The sequence below is a fragment of the Sphaerodactylus townsendi genome, linkage group LG10, assembly GCF_021028975.2.
Source record: "Sphaerodactylus townsendi isolate TG3544 linkage group LG10, MPM_Stown_v2.3, whole genome shotgun sequence".
NCBI lineage: Eukaryota > Metazoa > Chordata > Lepidosauria > Squamata > Sphaerodactylidae > Sphaerodactylus > Sphaerodactylus townsendi.
The window spans coordinates 78,883,565-78,901,292 of NC_059434.1; the positions used below are offsets into that span (position 1 = coordinate 78,883,565).

The window sequence follows — 17,728 nt, forward strand, 5'->3', positions numbered from 1 at the left end:
TACCTTCCCAGTAGTTCCCAACAATATTGCAATTACCTTAACAAGGTGTTAAGGGCTTATAGAAATCAAGGTCCGAGTCTGGTACCCTTGTCTTCTGCAAAGAGCTCTTGCAGCCTCTCTGCTGCTCTGAGTCTCCACCCCTTGCTGGGTCAACCCATTCTGGGCCAACCCATTCTGGGCATGGGGGTTACACTCACACTCCCTCCCACACCCGGCACCTGACTGCAATGGCGGTGCCTGGGGCGAGCCGCCCCAGATGTTCCCATTGCAGCTACGCCTCTGCTCCTCTGAAGACATGGCAAGACCAACCTGTCAGGGGCTTGACATTCGAAGTGGCAGACCTTCAGAAAAGGGTGACTGGGGCAAGCTCTGAAACTACACCCCTGCCCTCCCCAAATTGCACCCTCCTCCCTGTGCAGGCAGCAAGCAGCAGGGCTGGTGAGTGGCCTGGTGAGCCAGCAACAGGCGAGCTGGATGAGCAGTGGGCAGCTAGCAGGCTAAGTGAGATGGCGCCAAGCAGGCTGGGAGAGCAGGGGGCAGGCCAGGTGACCGGCAAGTAGGCGGGGGCTGCTGGGTTTGGGTGCAGGGGGGGAAGGGATGACCGAATGCACCCCCATATGACCCTTACGAGTAGTGCCTGGGGCACTTGCACCCTCTGTCCCCCCCTGGGTACGCCACTGGACGTTGAGGTGCTTCTGCTTGTTTCAACTCAACAAGAGACTGTTGCTTGTGGGACTTAAGCTTCTACTTACAAAAGAAGCACAGTCTGCAGTTGGAGCTGGATGGAAGATGGGTTGGATTTATATTCCCCCTTTCTCTCCTGCAAGGAGACTCAAAGGGTCTTACAATCTCCTTTCCCTTCCCCCAACAAACACCCTGTGAAGTGGGTGGGGCTGAGAGAATTCAGAGAAAACTGACTAGCCCAAGGTCACCCAGCTTGGCATGTGTTGGAGTGCACAAGCTAATCTGGTTCACCAGATAAACCCCCACAGCTCAAGTGGCAGAGTAGGCAATCAAACCTGGTTCTCTAGATTGGAGTGCACCTGTTCTTAACCACTACACCACGCTGGCTCAACCAACATAAAGGAGAGACAGGGGCACGAGAAGTCTTTGAGGCAGCAGAAGCAGGGGGTGAGCTGGTGACGCTGTGGCTTCAGGCCCTGGCAGGCCAGAAGGCTGACAAACAGCCTATTTGTTCCATCTTGCTTCTTGAATGTGGATATTCACACCACAGAACAATGATTCACTGACCTGGCTTACTGAGATCTGTGGACCAGATATAACACAAACTTCAAAATGATTGTATTGTCGAAGGCTTTCACAGCCGGATTCAACTCGTGGTTTTTCCGGGCTATGTGGCCGTGGTCTGGTAGATCCTGTCCCTAACGCTTCGCCTGCATCTGTGGCTGGCATCTTCAGAGGTGTATCACAGAGGGAAGTCTGTGACACACGGTGTCCAGACTGTGTTACACACTGTGTAACAGCCACAGATGCAGGCAAAACGTTGGGAACAAGATCTACCAGACCACGGCCACGCAGCCCGGAAAGCCCACCACAACCAGTTCAAAGTGATTCTGGATAGCCGCAACCTGTTCCAATACCTAGTTCACAGGTGTCAAACTCGCGGCCCTCCAGATGGTATGGACTACAGTTCCCATCATCCCCTGCCAGCATCATGCTGGCAGGGGATGATGGGAACTGTAGTCCATACCATCTGGAGGGCCGCGAGTTTGACACCTGTGACCTAGTTAATGAACTGGTCCTGCTTCTCGAGTAGGTTTTAAAGCTTCGTCAGAAATGCTGCATTTCGCTTTTAAAAATTTGAATCCTTTTAATCTACAGTGTACGTTTTAACAATCTGAACCATTTAACAATCTGAACCTACTGGCCAAAATGCATTCGGTTCCAATCATTTTTTAAAAAAAGATTTCTGCTACATTAAAGTCTGGTTCATTTACCACATGTAACCATGTAATATTCGTTCTGTGAACAGGCTGTTGGTCAACCTTCCCGGTTACCTGGCTTTTTCTGGGCTGAGGTTTTTCTCCCCATCTCTGTTTGGTTGTGAAGCCGGGAACCAAAACCATGCCCCTGTGGCCCACCGGCAGCCTGGTGAGGTCAGGCTGGGGCAGTTAGCCACAGGGAGCGGCAGACCGTTCCCAAGCCTTTCCCAGGGATGAGAGGCAAACCTAGGATTGGCCAGTTCCCCATGAACCAGAGAAAGGGGGAGGGACCTGAAGGGGCTGGGCGGAGGAAGTGCAGGCAGGGATGAATAACAACAACAACAACAACAACAACAACAACAACAACAACAACAATAATAATAATAATAATAATATTTATAAACTGCCCTCCCCGGAGGGCTCAGGGCGGTGAACAAACAAATAGATAGAGCACAAATAAAATCAATAATATCGAGATTTAAATAAATCATTAAATAGTGGCTCTATATATTATGAGTCAATGCTTGGTTCTCACAACCCTTTCTGACGTGCCCAGGGTCATGCCAATTGCCATTGTGAGGTCAGAAAGGAATTTTCCTCCAGGCCAGATCGGCCAGCAATCCTAGCGGGTTTTTTTGCCTTCCTCAGGGCATTGAGCAGGAGCCCCTGTGAAAGTGGGAAGGGAAAGGCTGTGAATTTCCTTCTTTGTGTAGGGGGGTTCATCTAGATCAGGGGTAGGGAACCTTTAACAGTCAAAGAGCCATTTGGACCAGTTTCCATGGGAAAAGAAAACACTTGGAGCCGCAAATAATTGTTGACATTTAAAATAAAGATAACACTGTATATATTGGGTTTTTTAACCTTTTACTCCGCTCATTCTGAGAAGCGTTGGTGCGCCCGCCCTGCTGCCTGCAGGGCGGGCAAGGATGGGGCCAGCGGCTCGGCTCATGGAGCCACAGTGCAAGGGCAGAAGAGCCGCATGCGGCTCTCGAGCCGCAGGTTCCCTACCCCTGATCTAGATGACCCCCGAGGTCCCTTCCAACTCCATGTCTCTATCAGCACAAGTGGCACAGAAATGTACGAAATGAACAAATGTACACCGGGTTGGTGACTGTTAGTGAACCGTGATTGTCATGAATTGAGAAGGCTGCTGATGTTGCATTGGTCTAATTCCGAACACATTTGCGAATCCTTGTAATTGGAACCAGCAGGGATGTAGATGAAGGGAAATGAATACAATGTTGGGGCTTAATGCTTTGCTGGAACCATCACACGGTGGCTGCTGAAATAATCTGTCTGTTGATGCCAGCAATAGAGTAATCAATCATCCAAATCACATCCCCCACCCAGTTTGGGCCAAAGCTGTGCCGTGTTACAGATAAGATCCCCGGAGAGAAGTTTGTGTTCTGCTAATTTAATGGGGTACATAACTGCAAATACAATTCAGATGAACGTAGGGGATGGCTGACTAGTATCATGCTTGCTTACTGCATGTGAACACAGAAAGTATTTTATAGCCCTCCATGTGTTATTTGTCTCAATGTGTTCTTCATTAATTGCATTTCTAACCCACTCTCCTTCTGAGGAGCTCAAACCAGATCACACATGGTTCCGAGGCAGCCTAGAAGACTTTGCTTACACAGCAGACAGTGGTCAATTACACACAAGGTGTTTGCTGCGTGGTGGAGGTGAATGTCCGCTGCGGCAAGGTTTCTTGTATGGATACATTTCCTCTGGCCCTGCTTCCACTTTCCACTCTCTCCACGGCAAGCAAATCCACTTATAGCACAATTTTAATTTTGCTTCGCTGCCAGCAGGAGACAGATTTGCCAGGGGGCACAGCTTTGCCCCAGACCTCTTCCATTTGACTGCAGCCAGCCTGCCTAGTCTTACCCCCCGCACACACACACCCTTGTGCTGCGTTGCGCGCTTTCCCCTCCCACTACTCCCTGTTGCTTCCTGCTTCTTGTCCTAACAAATCACTTCTATTGCCCATGGCCTTCCCGCTCCTGCATATCTTTATATCTTTAGATTTTTTTTTAAAAAAGTTAAACAACCATCTCAATAGATTGATAAATCAATAAATGCTAAAAAATGTAAAAATGATAAGACTAGTCGATCGGTTGAAACACCCGTTTTGCCCCTGCATTTGATCAACACACTGAAACATCTCCGTCCTTGCAGTTTTATACTGAAGCAGTGATTCCAGACCACACTGGGAAAAGCCTGTCGTTCTTGATGTTTGGATTTACAGCACATCGGAAGATGGATGAGCGTGAACGGGGCGGGGGGGGGGGGTTTAGCAAATGGCGGTTCTTATTGTCTTTTAGCAGTTTTGCGGTCTGCATGCTGCCATTACTCCCCCCCCCCCCTCACTTCCCATCAAAAAGACAATCAGTGTTCGGGCAAAGTGTACAGATGCCACATTCAAGGCTCTTGCCTATTGGTTAAGAGCAGAAATGCAAAAAATACTCTAGTAGGAAAAGTTCTTGCATCTGCTTTGTCGGCCAGATGGAGTCGTGTCCTGCTGTGTGAAAGAGAGCCTTAATGCTGTGGCAATTAGTAGGTGTTGTAATAATAGCTAAGTGCCACGGTGTCTGGATTCTTTGTACAGGCACCTGAAGGAGAGGTTTAAAAAGTTGAGTCTAATTAGCTTATTGGAGGTCAGGAGGTGGTTTAATCACAGCTCCATGAGGTATCTTGAGAGCAGATCACATAGGATAGCAAGCGTGACAAAATCTGATGGCGGTTTGTGTCAGCAATATCTGATCACCAGAGGCGCACCATGGGTAAATGGCGGCTGGAGACAAATTGTCTCCAGGATGCCCCCCCAGGCTCTGCCCCACCGCCACCCCGGCTCCACCCCCCACTGACCTTGACCCCACCCATGTCACCATGGACATGGCAAAGGTCTAGGGTGCCCACCTCCCCTCCCCCTGCCAGCTGGGCTCCCAGCCGGCAGCCTGCAGTCTCTTCTGACTGGGGAGGGGAGGAAGGGAGGGAGGGGGAGTCCAGGGGGGGTTGAGGGTGCTTGGAGGCAGCAGGAAGTCCTGCTGCCTCATTGTTTTTGCGTGCCTCGACTGACATGGATAGGTTGAGGCACGCAAAAACAACGAGGCAGCAGGACTTCCTGGTCACGTGGGGGGCCAATTTTGCGCCCCCCACGTGACCAGAAGAGTGGCGCCTGGGGACAAGGGGTACCCCTTGTCCCTAGGTAGATACGCCACTGCTGATCACGAGGGCAATTAACCACTAAGATAGATTTCCAAAACTTGCGGATAAATCTTACAAGCAAGATGCCGAATGGGGTGACGGAGCCAGCCACAAGTGGGACAGCAGGATGCAAAAAATAAAATAAAATGCTGAGGCAAATCTCTGAATCTGTGTTAGGAACCAACAGTCAAACACAATGCAGTTCTCACAGAGAACCGTGTAGGACTTGAACCTATCACTTGGCTCCAGCCTAATAAGCCCACCTTTAACAGAAGAAGAAGAAGAAGAAGAAGAAGAAGAAGAAGAAGAAGAAGAAGAAGAAGAAGAAGAAGAAGAAGAAGAACAACAACAACAACAACAACAACAACAAGAAGAAGAAGAAGAAGAAGAAGAAGAAGAAGAAGAAGAAGAAGAAGAAGAAGAAGAAGAAGAAGAACAAGAACAAGAAGAACAAGAACAAGAAGAACAAGAAGAGGAGGAAGAGGAGGAGGAGGAGGAGGAGGAGGAGGAGGAATCAAACCTGGTTCTCCAGATTAGAACCCACCTGCTCTTAACCTCTACACCACGCTGGCTCCAGGGGAACTGGAGGAAAGCTCCTTGGGTTGGAACAGGGTCAGTTCCAGGTTTTGGAAGCCCCCGTGCAGACTGTGCCCTATTGTGCTCTGCGGACATGTGCTCGTTTCAGCTCCTATACACCCCACTTATGTGTCCTGAATACCATTTGTCTGGGGTCGACACCTCCGCCCCTTCATTTCCTCAGGAGATTGCAAGCCCCACCCAAGGCGTGCTGTGACAGCAAGCCCGGAGGGTGGGGAAGTCGTCTATCTGGTTGTGGCCTGGTCTGACCTTGATGGAGTTGACTGAGGAGTCAGCCAGCTTGAAGGAGCCCAGTTGGCTCTCAGCAGTATGATCAGCAGTAGAAGCAAACCCACCTGAGTACCTACCAGAGGTGACCCTGGCTCTGGGACCCAGGGAAGCTCTGCTAAAGCGGCAGGGAGGACTCCTTAGAGGAGATTGGGCAGGGTACATAAGAACATAAGAACATAAGAACAAGCCAGCTGGATCAGACCAGAGTCCATCTAATCCAGCTCTCTGCTACTCGCAGTGGCCCACCAGTTTTATTATCAATTCCTTTCCTAATGATCCCCAGCATAGAGTTTGCCTTTTTCACAGCTGCCATGCATTGAGTTGACATTCCCATGGAACTATCAACTAAGACACCTAAATCCCTTTCCTGACCCTTGTAGTTTGTATGGGTAGACAGCCCCTTAAGGAGCTCTAGCGTAGGGGTGGCCAACCTATGGTGTGCCAGATGTTCATGCTGGCTGGAACTGATGGAAATTGTAGTCCATGAACATCTGGAGCACCATAGGTTGGCCACCCCTGCTCTAGGGGAAAGAGCCAGTGAGCTCACCAATCCAAGACAAGGTTCCACTGGCCCCTATTGGCCCCAGGGGACTGTCATTCTCCAGGATTGGCTGAGTCCAGGGTCGATCCTCCCCTGGGAAGCATTTAAAAGGCGTGCCCAGGAGCTACCAGTAGTGTTCTATGCAAGAAACCAATTTCATTCACAGGTTCCCAACAGGCTCCTTTGCCATAATATTGTTGACTTAATCTATCCCCAAGCCATTTTGAGATTTCAGAAAATGCCCTCCCTTTAAAACATCCTCTCAAGAATTGATCATTTACTATCAAACGTACCCCAGTCCACATGCGATGGAAATTCCCTGCAAATACACTCGAACAAACACTAGATCCTTCAGTAAACAGCCTTGCAGCTTTTTTGGGATACAACCACAATTAAAGACTGTCTCTGCTGCTGTCCAATTGCTTGCTCGTAAGCCAGTCTACTTATCTGAATAATTTTTACTCAGAGCGAATGAAAATAAAGGTTTGGCTAAGTACAAAGGATTCTGTGTACCCATGCATGTGGCAATGCCAGGAAGTGGCCAGGGTGGGTTCCGGATAGCTGAAACACCACATGGGAAAACCACAAAACACCAGCACTGTCTAAAATTACACAACGAAGCCAAGGTGTAATCTTCACTGAGATGAACTTCACGCCAACTGAGATGAACCGTGTGAAAATAATCTCAGCTGTTTGAATAAAAATGGCTGCTTAATGAAAAAAAGAATCCAGAAGAAGATGAACAAGAAGAAGAGTTTGGATTTATATCCGACCTTTCTCTCCTGCAAGGGGACTCAAAATGGCTTACAAGCTCCTTCCTTTCCCCACAACAGACACCTTGTGAGGTAGGTGGGGCTGAGAGAGTTTAGAGAGAACTGTAACTACTAGCCCAAGGTCACCCACCAGGAATGTAGGAGTCTGGAAATACATCCGGTTCACTGGATAAGCCTCGGCCACTCAGGTGGAGGAGTGGGGAATCAAACCCAGTTCTCCAGATTAGAATCTCTTTTTCACCATTAGCAAGATGATCTATTGGTCTGGTGTTCCCTGAATCCACCTGGCTGAGGTTCCAAAGGAAATTCTGTGACATTCCTCTAGCCGAGCAACATCTAGCAATATTGTTTGGCTCCTTGTTGCTATATGTGTGGCTTTCTGCTCCCACACCTTGAGTGGGAATAGCTCAAGGCAATTAAACACACAGCTTCTTATCTTTCCATCTTCTGTTCCAGTAGACAGTGGTGGGGCTCAACATGACAGACTCATTGCTTCCGCAGGCTCCAGTTGCTGCCTGCACAGAGGCATGTGAACGGGACACGATGGAGAGCGGGTTCCTTTATTCGTCTGCAACCCGCTCTCCCAGTGCTGTGTGGAAAGGGCCTCTGAACGCTCAACATGTGCCTCTCCCTTCTCAATATCCTGGTACCAGGACAAGGGTGCCGCTTGCAAGATTCAGGACAGAAACTGCTTCGGTGTTCAGATCCCAAGCATCCAGTTCTTTTGAATTTCACCTGAAAGATTTGGTTCAGCTCTTTTGCACATCCTTTCGCTTCCAGCGCTAATCGCAAAGCGCTTCATGATCCGCAGGCTGTTTCATTCTGCCTGAAGCAGAGACGTGCAAAGCCTTTGAAAATGTTCCTTCTCAACGAGAAATGTAAAACTTTCTCAGGTTTTCCTTCCTTGCATGCTCAGTATTGCAAACGAGGTTCCGAAGGGATCACCTGTTTTCTCAGGAACCTGCTGTGCTAAACGAAATGACGGAAACTGGTCTCACAGCGGTTTGCCAGCATGCCAGTGGGCACACGCGCAGCCTCGGCAAGAGGAGCGGATTAAAATTAATAGAACTCCACTGAAATCAGAGGCTGTCCCCTGAAGCCTTGGGGTACCCTCAGTTCTGGCTGAGTTATAAATCCTAGATCTTTCCATAAATGCCAGAGGGAACTCTGGGTATAATCCTATGCAGAGTTTCTCTAGTCTACTGAAATCAATAGGCTTAGACCCCTTCCGCACATGCAGAATAATGCACTTTCAAGCCACTTCCAATACACTTTGCAGCTGGATTTGACTGTGCGGAATAGCAAAATCCGTTTGCAAACCATTGTGAAAGTGGATTGAATGTGCTTTAGTTTGCACGTGCGGAAGGGGCCTTAGACTGGAGGAACCGTGCACAGGGTCATGCCGTTTAACAGCCTAAATTTTACTAACATAAAGGAATGAAAGAGAAAAGAAACCTCAGGTCCGAGCGTCTGGGGAAAAGCCTCTTCTTCCCGCTGAAATAAACTTCAAAGTCATCCACCTTCAGCCGGTGTGCATAGTCGATATACGCAGAGACTTCATTGCCGTGGGCATTGCGATCCCGAATGAAGATGATCGACTAGGGAAACGGGGGAGAAAGGAGAAGTGGGTGGTTAAGAAAGAACCCAAAGCGGGGGAGCAAGGGCGCTGCTCACAATGTCCGAGGAGCCAGATTTCAGTCGGCTGTCTCCACTCTCAGCGCAATCTGTGTCTTCTTCCAGCAACACATTTCTTGATTGGCTACACTTATGCATCAAAAATCCTACACATGGCTGTTGTGGGTTTTCTGGGCTGTGTGGCTGTGGTCTGGTAGTCTTTGCTCTGAACATGTGCAGGTGAGCTCCCAAAGGCATCTGGTGGGCCACTGCGAGTAGCAGAGTGCTGGACTAGATGGGCTCTAGATGCCTGCATTTCTGGCTGGCGTCTTCGGAGGCGTGACTCGGTAAGATGTGTTTCCCTCGGAGGCGCAGTGTGGAGTACTTGTCTTGTGCATCTTACCGTGCCGTAGAGAGAAACACATCTTATTGTGACAGGCCTCCAGCTTGGTGGAGCTGCAGGGGTGGGGCAGAGCCAGAAGTATAAAGCTGGGTTTAGTTGAGCTGGATTGAACCTTAAACTGCAGGCTTAGCCTAGCTAGGATGAGCTTTAAACTGCAGGCTCCAAGCTGAGTCCGGTGTTGTGGGCCCTGCCCCTGAACTCCACATGGAGTTTGGGGATAGGGCGAACAATACTCCCTGAGAAATACACCCTTGTCTGGAGAACTGGGTTTGATTCCCCACTCCTGCACATGAAGCCTGCTGGGTGACCTTGGGCTGGTCACAGTTCTCTCACAACTCTCTCAGCCTCACCTGCCTCTCTCAGCCTCACCTGCCTTCTGCCCTGCGCTGTTGTAGGCAAGTAGCGTGGGGTCCCCCGGCAATCCCCACTACAGGGGCGGTGACAACGCAGCCGCCCTGACGCTGATGCTGTCGCGCCCCCTCAGCGCGCATCATTCCTAGCACTCTTCCAAACAGCGCCTTTGGATGACCCCATGCAGACCGCGGGGTCATGGGGAAGCCCGGGCGCGCGCCAGAAATGATGCGCGCTGAGAGCAGCGCAGGGCATACAGGGGTCGTGGCAAGTGGGGAAACGCCCTTTGAGACTCTTCAAGGGAGAGAAAAGAGGGGTATAAAAACGAACTTTTCTTCTTACCAAGACTGCGATGAAAGATTTTCCATTGCAACCTGAGAATTTTTTTCTCTAAATGACAGAGAAACAATCCACAGCAGCTTCAAAGAACTCAAAAGAAAGTGCGTGGTAAATATGTAAATAATTGGCTCGCAATTTTTATCCTACAAAAGCAGAAACAACCATTTAAAAATAATCGCCTTAAACTGTACGGGGTGTTCCGGTGTTTTAAACAGTTGGCAACATGCAAACTGCCTTATCTTTGGTGTACGGCATAAAGGACATCTTTCGATTCCCATCAGATTGTAAAATTAATTTCCTAAAGTAGGTGTTTTCACACAGACCTGCCCTGTGAAAAACAACAGATCTACATAGCTCTGCAGGGAAGCAGCCCCGGATATGTCTCCGTCTTTCTCTTTTTTGAACTTCAAACACCCAATCAAAAATATCCGAGACAAAAAAATTCCTGTGATAAAGGTACAAAGACTCCCTTTTCGCTTTTGATCCTGTATCACCTGTCAGCATTCATCTTCATTGTTCTCCCGCCCCCCTTCAAAATTCATTTAAGAACCACTTATAAAGCTTTCATTCATAAAACGTACAAGTGCGCTGGATGAGGTTTTCTTCAGATGTTCTATCCTTTTTTAATTTCACCTCACCTTTCTGCCTCAGAGAAGATAGTTTATATCTATCCTGATTTTTTTTTAAAGGAAAAAAAATCCCTCCCATTAAAACGATCAACCCTAGATAAACGCTTTCTTGTGCTAAAATAATTAAAGAACAGTAAATGTGAAATTTCATGTGGTAATCTTCAGGGCGCGGCTACAAGATGGTTTTTGGGTGACGGGACGGGTAATCCGCATGGTGCACGCCCGCCCGCGGTTCCTCATTAGAGTTAGGGTCTGGGCAGCATGGGCAGGTGGAGGTCAGGATACATAGGAGGCAAAGTGACATTGGTGCAGGTTTCCGGGGGCTGCCAACCTCCAAGGGCGACCTGGAGAATCCCCAGAGAGCACACTGCAAAGATCAGTTCCCTGAGAGAAAATGGCTGTTTTGGAGGCTGCTCAGGTGGCCGAGGCCCTCCTTGTAGGGCTCCAGCCTGAACGAGAGACCCAGCGGGAAGTAGCTGCTTTGCAGGCAGGCAGGCAGGCAGGCAGGCAGGCAGGCAGGCAGGCAGGCAGGCAGGCAGGCAGGCAGGCAGGCAGGCAGGCAGGCAGGCAGGCAGGCAGGCAGGCAGGCAGGCAGGCAGGCAGGCAGGCAGGCAGGCAGGGAGGGAGGGAGGGAGGGTTGATGCCCGCAGTCTCTGTCGTTTGACTGGTGGTTGCCACAGGCTTCTTGCGGGGCTAGTTCCCGGCTCTGTGGCTGGGCCACTCTGGCTGAAGCGGGAGGTGTGAGGGAGCCAGGGGGGCTGTGACTGTCCCCCCACCCCGCCGTTTTGCATTTGGGCTCGGACAAGGAGACAAGGGGGGGCAGGGGCACCATGTATCGAGGGTTTCCTGGGGGCTCCTTGATGGCCCCTGGGGTCTCTTCCAACTCTATGATTCTATGACCTGGCAACTGTAGCATCACCTGATAAATTACAACCCACTAAGCCTTTGCAACTGCAGATGCATGCAAATGTACCTCACCGGCCCCTACAACTGTGAGGTGGACAGAACATGTACCCCACCAGACCGTCATTCCACCCTATAGAGAGAAACACATCTCAGTGCCCCATGCCTCTGAAGATGCCAGCTATGGATGCAGGGGAAACATTAGGAACAAAAACGACCAGGCTGTGGCCACACAGCCCAGAAAACCCACAACAGCCAATTCTAAGCATGCCTCTGACAGTAACCCCACTGAAGTGGATGTTGAGCAGATGTGCGCAGGATTTCCCCCAACAGCTGGCATGACCGCGTGCACACAGGTTGCCAGCTCTGGGTTGGGAACTACCTGGAGATTTGGGGGTGGAGCTTGAAGAGGGCGGGGCTTGGGAAAGGAAGGGGCCTCAGCATGGTGGAATTCCATGAGGTCCACACTCCGAGGCAGCCTTTTCCTCCAGGGGGGCTGGTCTTGGTCGTCTGGGGATCAGCTGAAAAAACGGAAGGTCTCCAGGTCCTCCAGGTCCTCTTTCAGCCCCTTTAAAGCAGTGGTTCTCAACCTGGGGGTCGGGACCCCTTTGGAGTTCGAACGACCCTTTCTCAGGGGTCGCCTAAGACGCTCTGCATCAGTGTTCTCCATCTGTAAAATGGATAAATGTTAGGGTTGGGGGTCACCACAACATGAGGAGCTGTATTAAAGGGTTGCGGCATTAGGAAGGTTGAGAAGCGCTGCTTTAAAGCCTAATGCGGAAGCATCCAAGAGCCACTCGTGATGCGCTCTTGAGCCGTCTGCTCCTGCGTGGCTTCTCTGCCTTCTTGGCTCGGCTCGGCTGTGTGCTGTGTATCCCCGCTGAGTGCCAGATGCTGGGGACTCATTCCAGGGGGTGGCCATTCCTATCACGCTCGCTCATGAGCTTCCCAGAGGCTTTTTTGGCTGGCTGCTCTTGAAAACAGGATACCGGCTGGGCTGAGTGTCCTCGGATCCAGCCCAGCCGCTCTTTGGCTTTCGAATCCCTGCAGCGAGAGGGTGATGTCACGGTGCCCGATCCTGCTTTCCCGCAGCCGTTATCTTCTGGCCCGAGCTCGGGTTTGCTGATGCAGCGATTGTTCAGGCCCGTCTGGGAGCCGAGTTGTGCTTCCACTGCGGTCAGTAGTGAGGAATTGGGTCGAGGGCTCTGCAAGCACAAGATTTCCTAAATCCCATTCCTGCGGATAGCTGGCTCATATCCCGCCCTTTCTGCCTGGTTTTTTTTTTTATCATGCTCGTGATCTTGCACAACAGCATTTTGTTTTGGGTTTTAAGACAGCATTTAAGGCAGCATTTTGTTCTATCCTTTCTTTCCCCACATCAATGGTGGGTCATCAGCCTAGGGGTTCCTACTGCAGGTTGGGAAATTCCTGGAGAAGCCAGGGTGAAGTCAGGAGAGCAGGGGCGTACCACCCAGGGGGACATATGGGGACAAATGTCCCTGGGCTGTGGCCATTTAGTCATGTGGGAGGGCGGAAAATCGCCCCACATTCCTCCTCCTTCTCTGATGACCTGGTGCAAAAAAAGTTGTTTGGTTGTGGCGGGGGAGGGCAGCCCCCCGTATGGAGAGGTATGTGTGTGTAAAACTCAGGTTTTGCACCGGGCTACATTTTCCCTAGATACGCCTCTGCAGGAGAGAGTGGGGTTTGGGGAGGGGAGCTACTTCAGCATAGGGTTGCTGACCTCCAGATGGGACCCCAAGATCTCCTGCTATCAGAGGTCCCTCTATGGCATAGGTGTCAAATTCGCGGCCCTCCAGATGTTATGGACTACAGTTCCCATCATCCCTTGCCGGCAGGGAATGAGGGGAACTGTAGTCCATAACATCTGGAGGGGCGCGAATTTGACACCTGTGGCTCTATGGTTTATGCATGGCTGAGTGGATGCTTGCTCTTGCTGAGTGGAACTGAGCCGCTGGGCAGCGGCTCCAACCTGTGTGGCACCAATATGGTACCTGCGTGGCCGTGTGGTTTGCAGAGAATGCTGCCCGCTATTACAGTTGATCTCCAGCTGACCAAGGGTGAACTCTGTAGCATTATACCCCAAAGAGGCCCCTCCCCAAACCATTCCCCTCCCCAGACCCCCCCCTCCCAAAATCTCCAGGTATTTCCCATTCATGCCATATGCAGTTCACCCTCCAAAACAGCCATTCTCTTCAGGGGAATTGACCTCTCTTGTCAAGAAATCAAATACAAAAGCAGGACGTTCCCTAGCTGGGGTGGACAACTCCGGTTGAAAACAGAAGGAAACTTCAGGTCTCTTTCATGGCCTCTTTAAGGTCTCTTTTTTTGTGGGTTTGTGGCCAGGAAGGGGAGTCAGAGGAACCGGGTGAGCTGGGAGAAGAAACTCAATGGCAAACTGGAGTGTAGTTTTGCCCAGGAAATATGCCTTGCTTCTCAGAAAATCGATGTAGACGCAAAAATGCTGCATGTTAACCATAAGTATATGTGCAGGCGGCTGATGATGCTGAAGAAGAAGAAGAAGAACGGTACATTGGTACTTACCCTGAAGGGACCTTCTCCTGGTAGGCGATGAGGGCATCTTGGATTGGGTGATTTCCAACCTATACTCAGGGAGGCAGGACTAAATGATGTCACTTCCTGTAGAGGCTGGAATCCATCTTAGATCCCCAGTATTCCGTTGACTCAGCAGTGAGAGAAAAAACTCTATTATCTTAAGAAGTAGAACAGGAAGTAACGAGAACAACATAATAATGAAGAATAACATTGAAAACAAACATCAAAACGTGAGGAACTCCAAGTATTTTATAACTAACTACCCCGATCCATAGATCATAATAATAAACGAAGGAATGATTAATTTTGGAGACTGCATAGAAAGTGCTGGGGAGGGCCAAGATGCCCTCATCGCCTACCAGGAGAAGGTCCCTTCAGGGTAAGTACCAATGTACCGTTCTCCTGGAGGTGATCTCAGGCATCTTGGATTGGGACCTCCCAGAGCAGTGTCCCGAAATGGGTGGGAATGTTAGTCTCCAAATATATGTTCGAGCACTCTAGTTCCAAAAGCGGTTTCGTTAGCCGCCATGGAATGCAACCTGTAATGTCTGATAAAGGAGGATGAAGAGGACCAGGTGGCCGCCCTACACACATCCTCCAGAGGAACCTGTCGTCTGAATGCCGCGTTAGTTGCGGCACTCCGAGTGGAATGAGCTGTGATGCCGCTAGGCACAGGTATGTGAGATGCTTTATATGCCTCGGTAATGCACATTCTGAGAGTGTAACTGAGTGCAGCCTTGGACATCTGAGCTCCCAGATTAGGCATGGTAACGTTTATGAATAGGGATTCAGTCCGTCTGATATTCTCTGTTCTGATGATAAATGTCTTGAGCGCCCTCTAATGGACATCTTAAGGTGTGCCAAAGCGATTTCTTTGGGATGTGAAGGGACTTGGGATGTACAAAAGGTGTGGGATAATCACCTCCCGCTTCCATGTGGAACCTGGAAGCAACTTTTGGAACAAAGGTGGATCCAGCCCTTACATGGGACTACTCTTGTCCTTTGTGAAAGGATGGCAGGAGCTGGGGAGCTTGACGGATAGGGCTCTGCAACTCTGGAAATTCTTCTTGGGCTGTAGTGATGGCAATCAGAAAGAGAAGTTTCCATGCGAACCCATTTCCCAGATGCACGGAACGGATGGGCCTCGGCTGGGCGGTTTGCGGGAGAGCTGAGAGCACGCATGTTAAGTCTCCATGATGTGGGAACCGTATGGACTATCGGAGGTTGTTTTGTGTGAGACCCCTTTGAGGAATCTAAGTATATCTGGGTGCCTGGACAGTGGTAGTCCATGAACCCTTTGGGCCAAACAGTCGCGAGCTGCTTCGCCAGCTGTCTGGGCGAAGAGTAGCACTTCTAAGGCCCCCTTCCTCGAATCCGACCTGGAGAAACTGTAAAACCTGAGGGACAGAAGGTTCTCAGTGGGTCGCATCCGGGCCTCTTGAGCCCAGGGAGAGGAAGGCTGTCCCTCCAACGGCGAGAGTTATAGATTCGGGAAAGAGGTTGATGGTTCGCGCGGACGCTGGCGATTGTACTTGATGACCTGGCCGGAATAACCTTTTTTTTGGTTAGGGCTCCTCCCTCGCTCGCCGCCAAGCGGTCAGACAAAACCACTTGGGGTTGGATGTGACTCACGTGGTCCCCTGAGAGAGCATGCTGTCCACGGGCGTTAGGCAGCCTCAGGGCTGGAAGTTGCCAATTGAAGGCGATTGAGGAGAACTATGGTCGCCTTGGGCCACCATGGTGCTAGCTTAGAATTACGCCGGCTTTCTCTCTGACCAGACCTTCCTTATGAGCTTCGGGATGACTGGGTAGGTGGATAGGGCATAGAGGGAGCTCCCTCGCCACGGAGCCGCCAGTGCATCTACTGCTAGTGCCTCGGAAATGAAAGTATCTGGTGAAAAATCGAGGAAGTTGCAGTGCATTTTGAGCGGAGGCAAAGAGATTCGACGGTGGGACAACCGAGGGTTTGAGTGATCAGTTGGAAGATCGGGCCGGATGGAGCTTCCACTCTGCTTCGCTACACCGATTGGCGGCTTAGCCAGTCCGCCTGAACGCTGAGATTCCCCTGTATGTGCTCTGTCCGACAGCGATAGGGAGATGTTTCTCGCCCATGTCAGTATCTCTACTGCCTGTAGATGAAGGCGAGGGGATCTGGACCCACGCCTCTACCATTGTTTAGGATGGGCCTTTGCCGCCATGTTGTCGGGTTCGACCAAAAGATGACAGCCCTGGATCTTTTGAGGCTGGAAGGCCTGGAAGCGCCAAGAGAATAGCGCCTCGCGAACTCTAAGTATAGTTGATGGGCAGACGGTTTGGGCTCATCATTCAGAGACTCTTGTGCTATATTGTCCCTCCAAGGATGCCCCCCCCATCCAATGTAAGCACTCAAGGCTTCTGTGAACAACTGCATCTCGATGAGGGTAGATGAAGATCTTTCCCTTTGGAAAGGTTTTTCTGATGAGACCACCAGCTAAGACTGTAGCTGTAATCTGATCTGTGATCTGAGTGACCTGGTCTTCCTTCCTCATGATCCGGGTATTGGTGAGGCTGGGAGAAATCTGTTGAAGGGCGCATGGAACCTCCCCCCCACTGCAACATATCGATAACAAGAGATGAAGAGACCCATCAGCCTGGCTAGCTGAAGAAGGGAAGCTCTCCTGGCTGGGAGGAAGACCGCTACCAACCTCTGGATCTTGAGAATTTTGGATCGCATCGGAATGAAGAGACGACAGTGTACTGGTGTCTATGGTCGCCCTTAGATGTTCCATTCGGGTGGCTGGAATCAGGGAACTCTTTTGGCAAGTTGGACTATAAAAACCCCAGTGAGTGGACGAAGGGTAGTCAGGATGACATCCAGGTCTCTAAGGGCTTGTGTTCTGGACCCGACCGTAATCCTTCAGATGCCGCCCAAGTATGGGTGGATAATGAAGATCCTTTGTTCCCGGGAAGAGCCATGATAGGTGCCAGAAGGAGCTTTGAGAACACTCTCGGGGCTGTGGCCAGCCCAAGGCGAGAGCCTTGTACTGGGGTAGTGTTCTGACTGTGACGCGGAACCTTGAGGAAATGTCTGTGGAGTGGGTTGATGGGGACGCGAAGATATGCTTCGGTCAGGTCAAGAGATGTTAAGCAATCAGCCAAGTATTTAAGAGCCTCCACTATGGGATCTCAAGGTTTCCATCTTGAAATGGCGTGAGGGCGCATGAATCTGTTCACGCATCGCGAAGTTCAGGGATGGCACGCCAGTCAGCTAGTTCTTTTGGGTACTGTAAAGAAATGTGAGTAAAACAATCAGCAAGAACGCTCTTGAGATGGGTAACGGGTTCAATCAGCCTGAATACCTCAGTGCAGATGGAGAATGGCTTGCTGTGTTCTCTTGTGAAGGTTTGTCTGGATTGCATTGGGAGTAGGTCCGGAATTTGATCTTTGGAAAGGTTGAAAATTTGTAGAGATAGCCGCAAAGTAATTGACGACCTCCCTTTGTCCAGCAGTTGATATGCGTATCTGGCCACCCACCGGGTATGTTGAAAAAAATTGCAGACAACCACCTACTGGAACGTGAGTGTAGGGGTCAAGACCTG

The 17,728-nt window shown here is 50.4% G+C and overlaps 1 protein-coding gene across 2 annotated transcripts in view; it reads right to left on the reverse strand.

Moving 5' to 3' along the window:
* CFAP299 (cilia and flagella associated protein 299) overlaps positions 1–17,728 on the reverse strand; it is a 334,792-nt gene that overhangs the window by 59,723 nt on the left and 257,341 nt on the right. For both annotated transcript variants that reach the window (XM_048510223.1, XM_048510222.1), the window contains exon 4: positions 8,793–8,935. In XM_048510223.1, the coding sequence (XP_048366180.1) occupies positions 8,793–8,935 (143 nt within the window). The remainder of the gene's footprint in view (positions 1–8,792; positions 8,936–17,728) is intronic.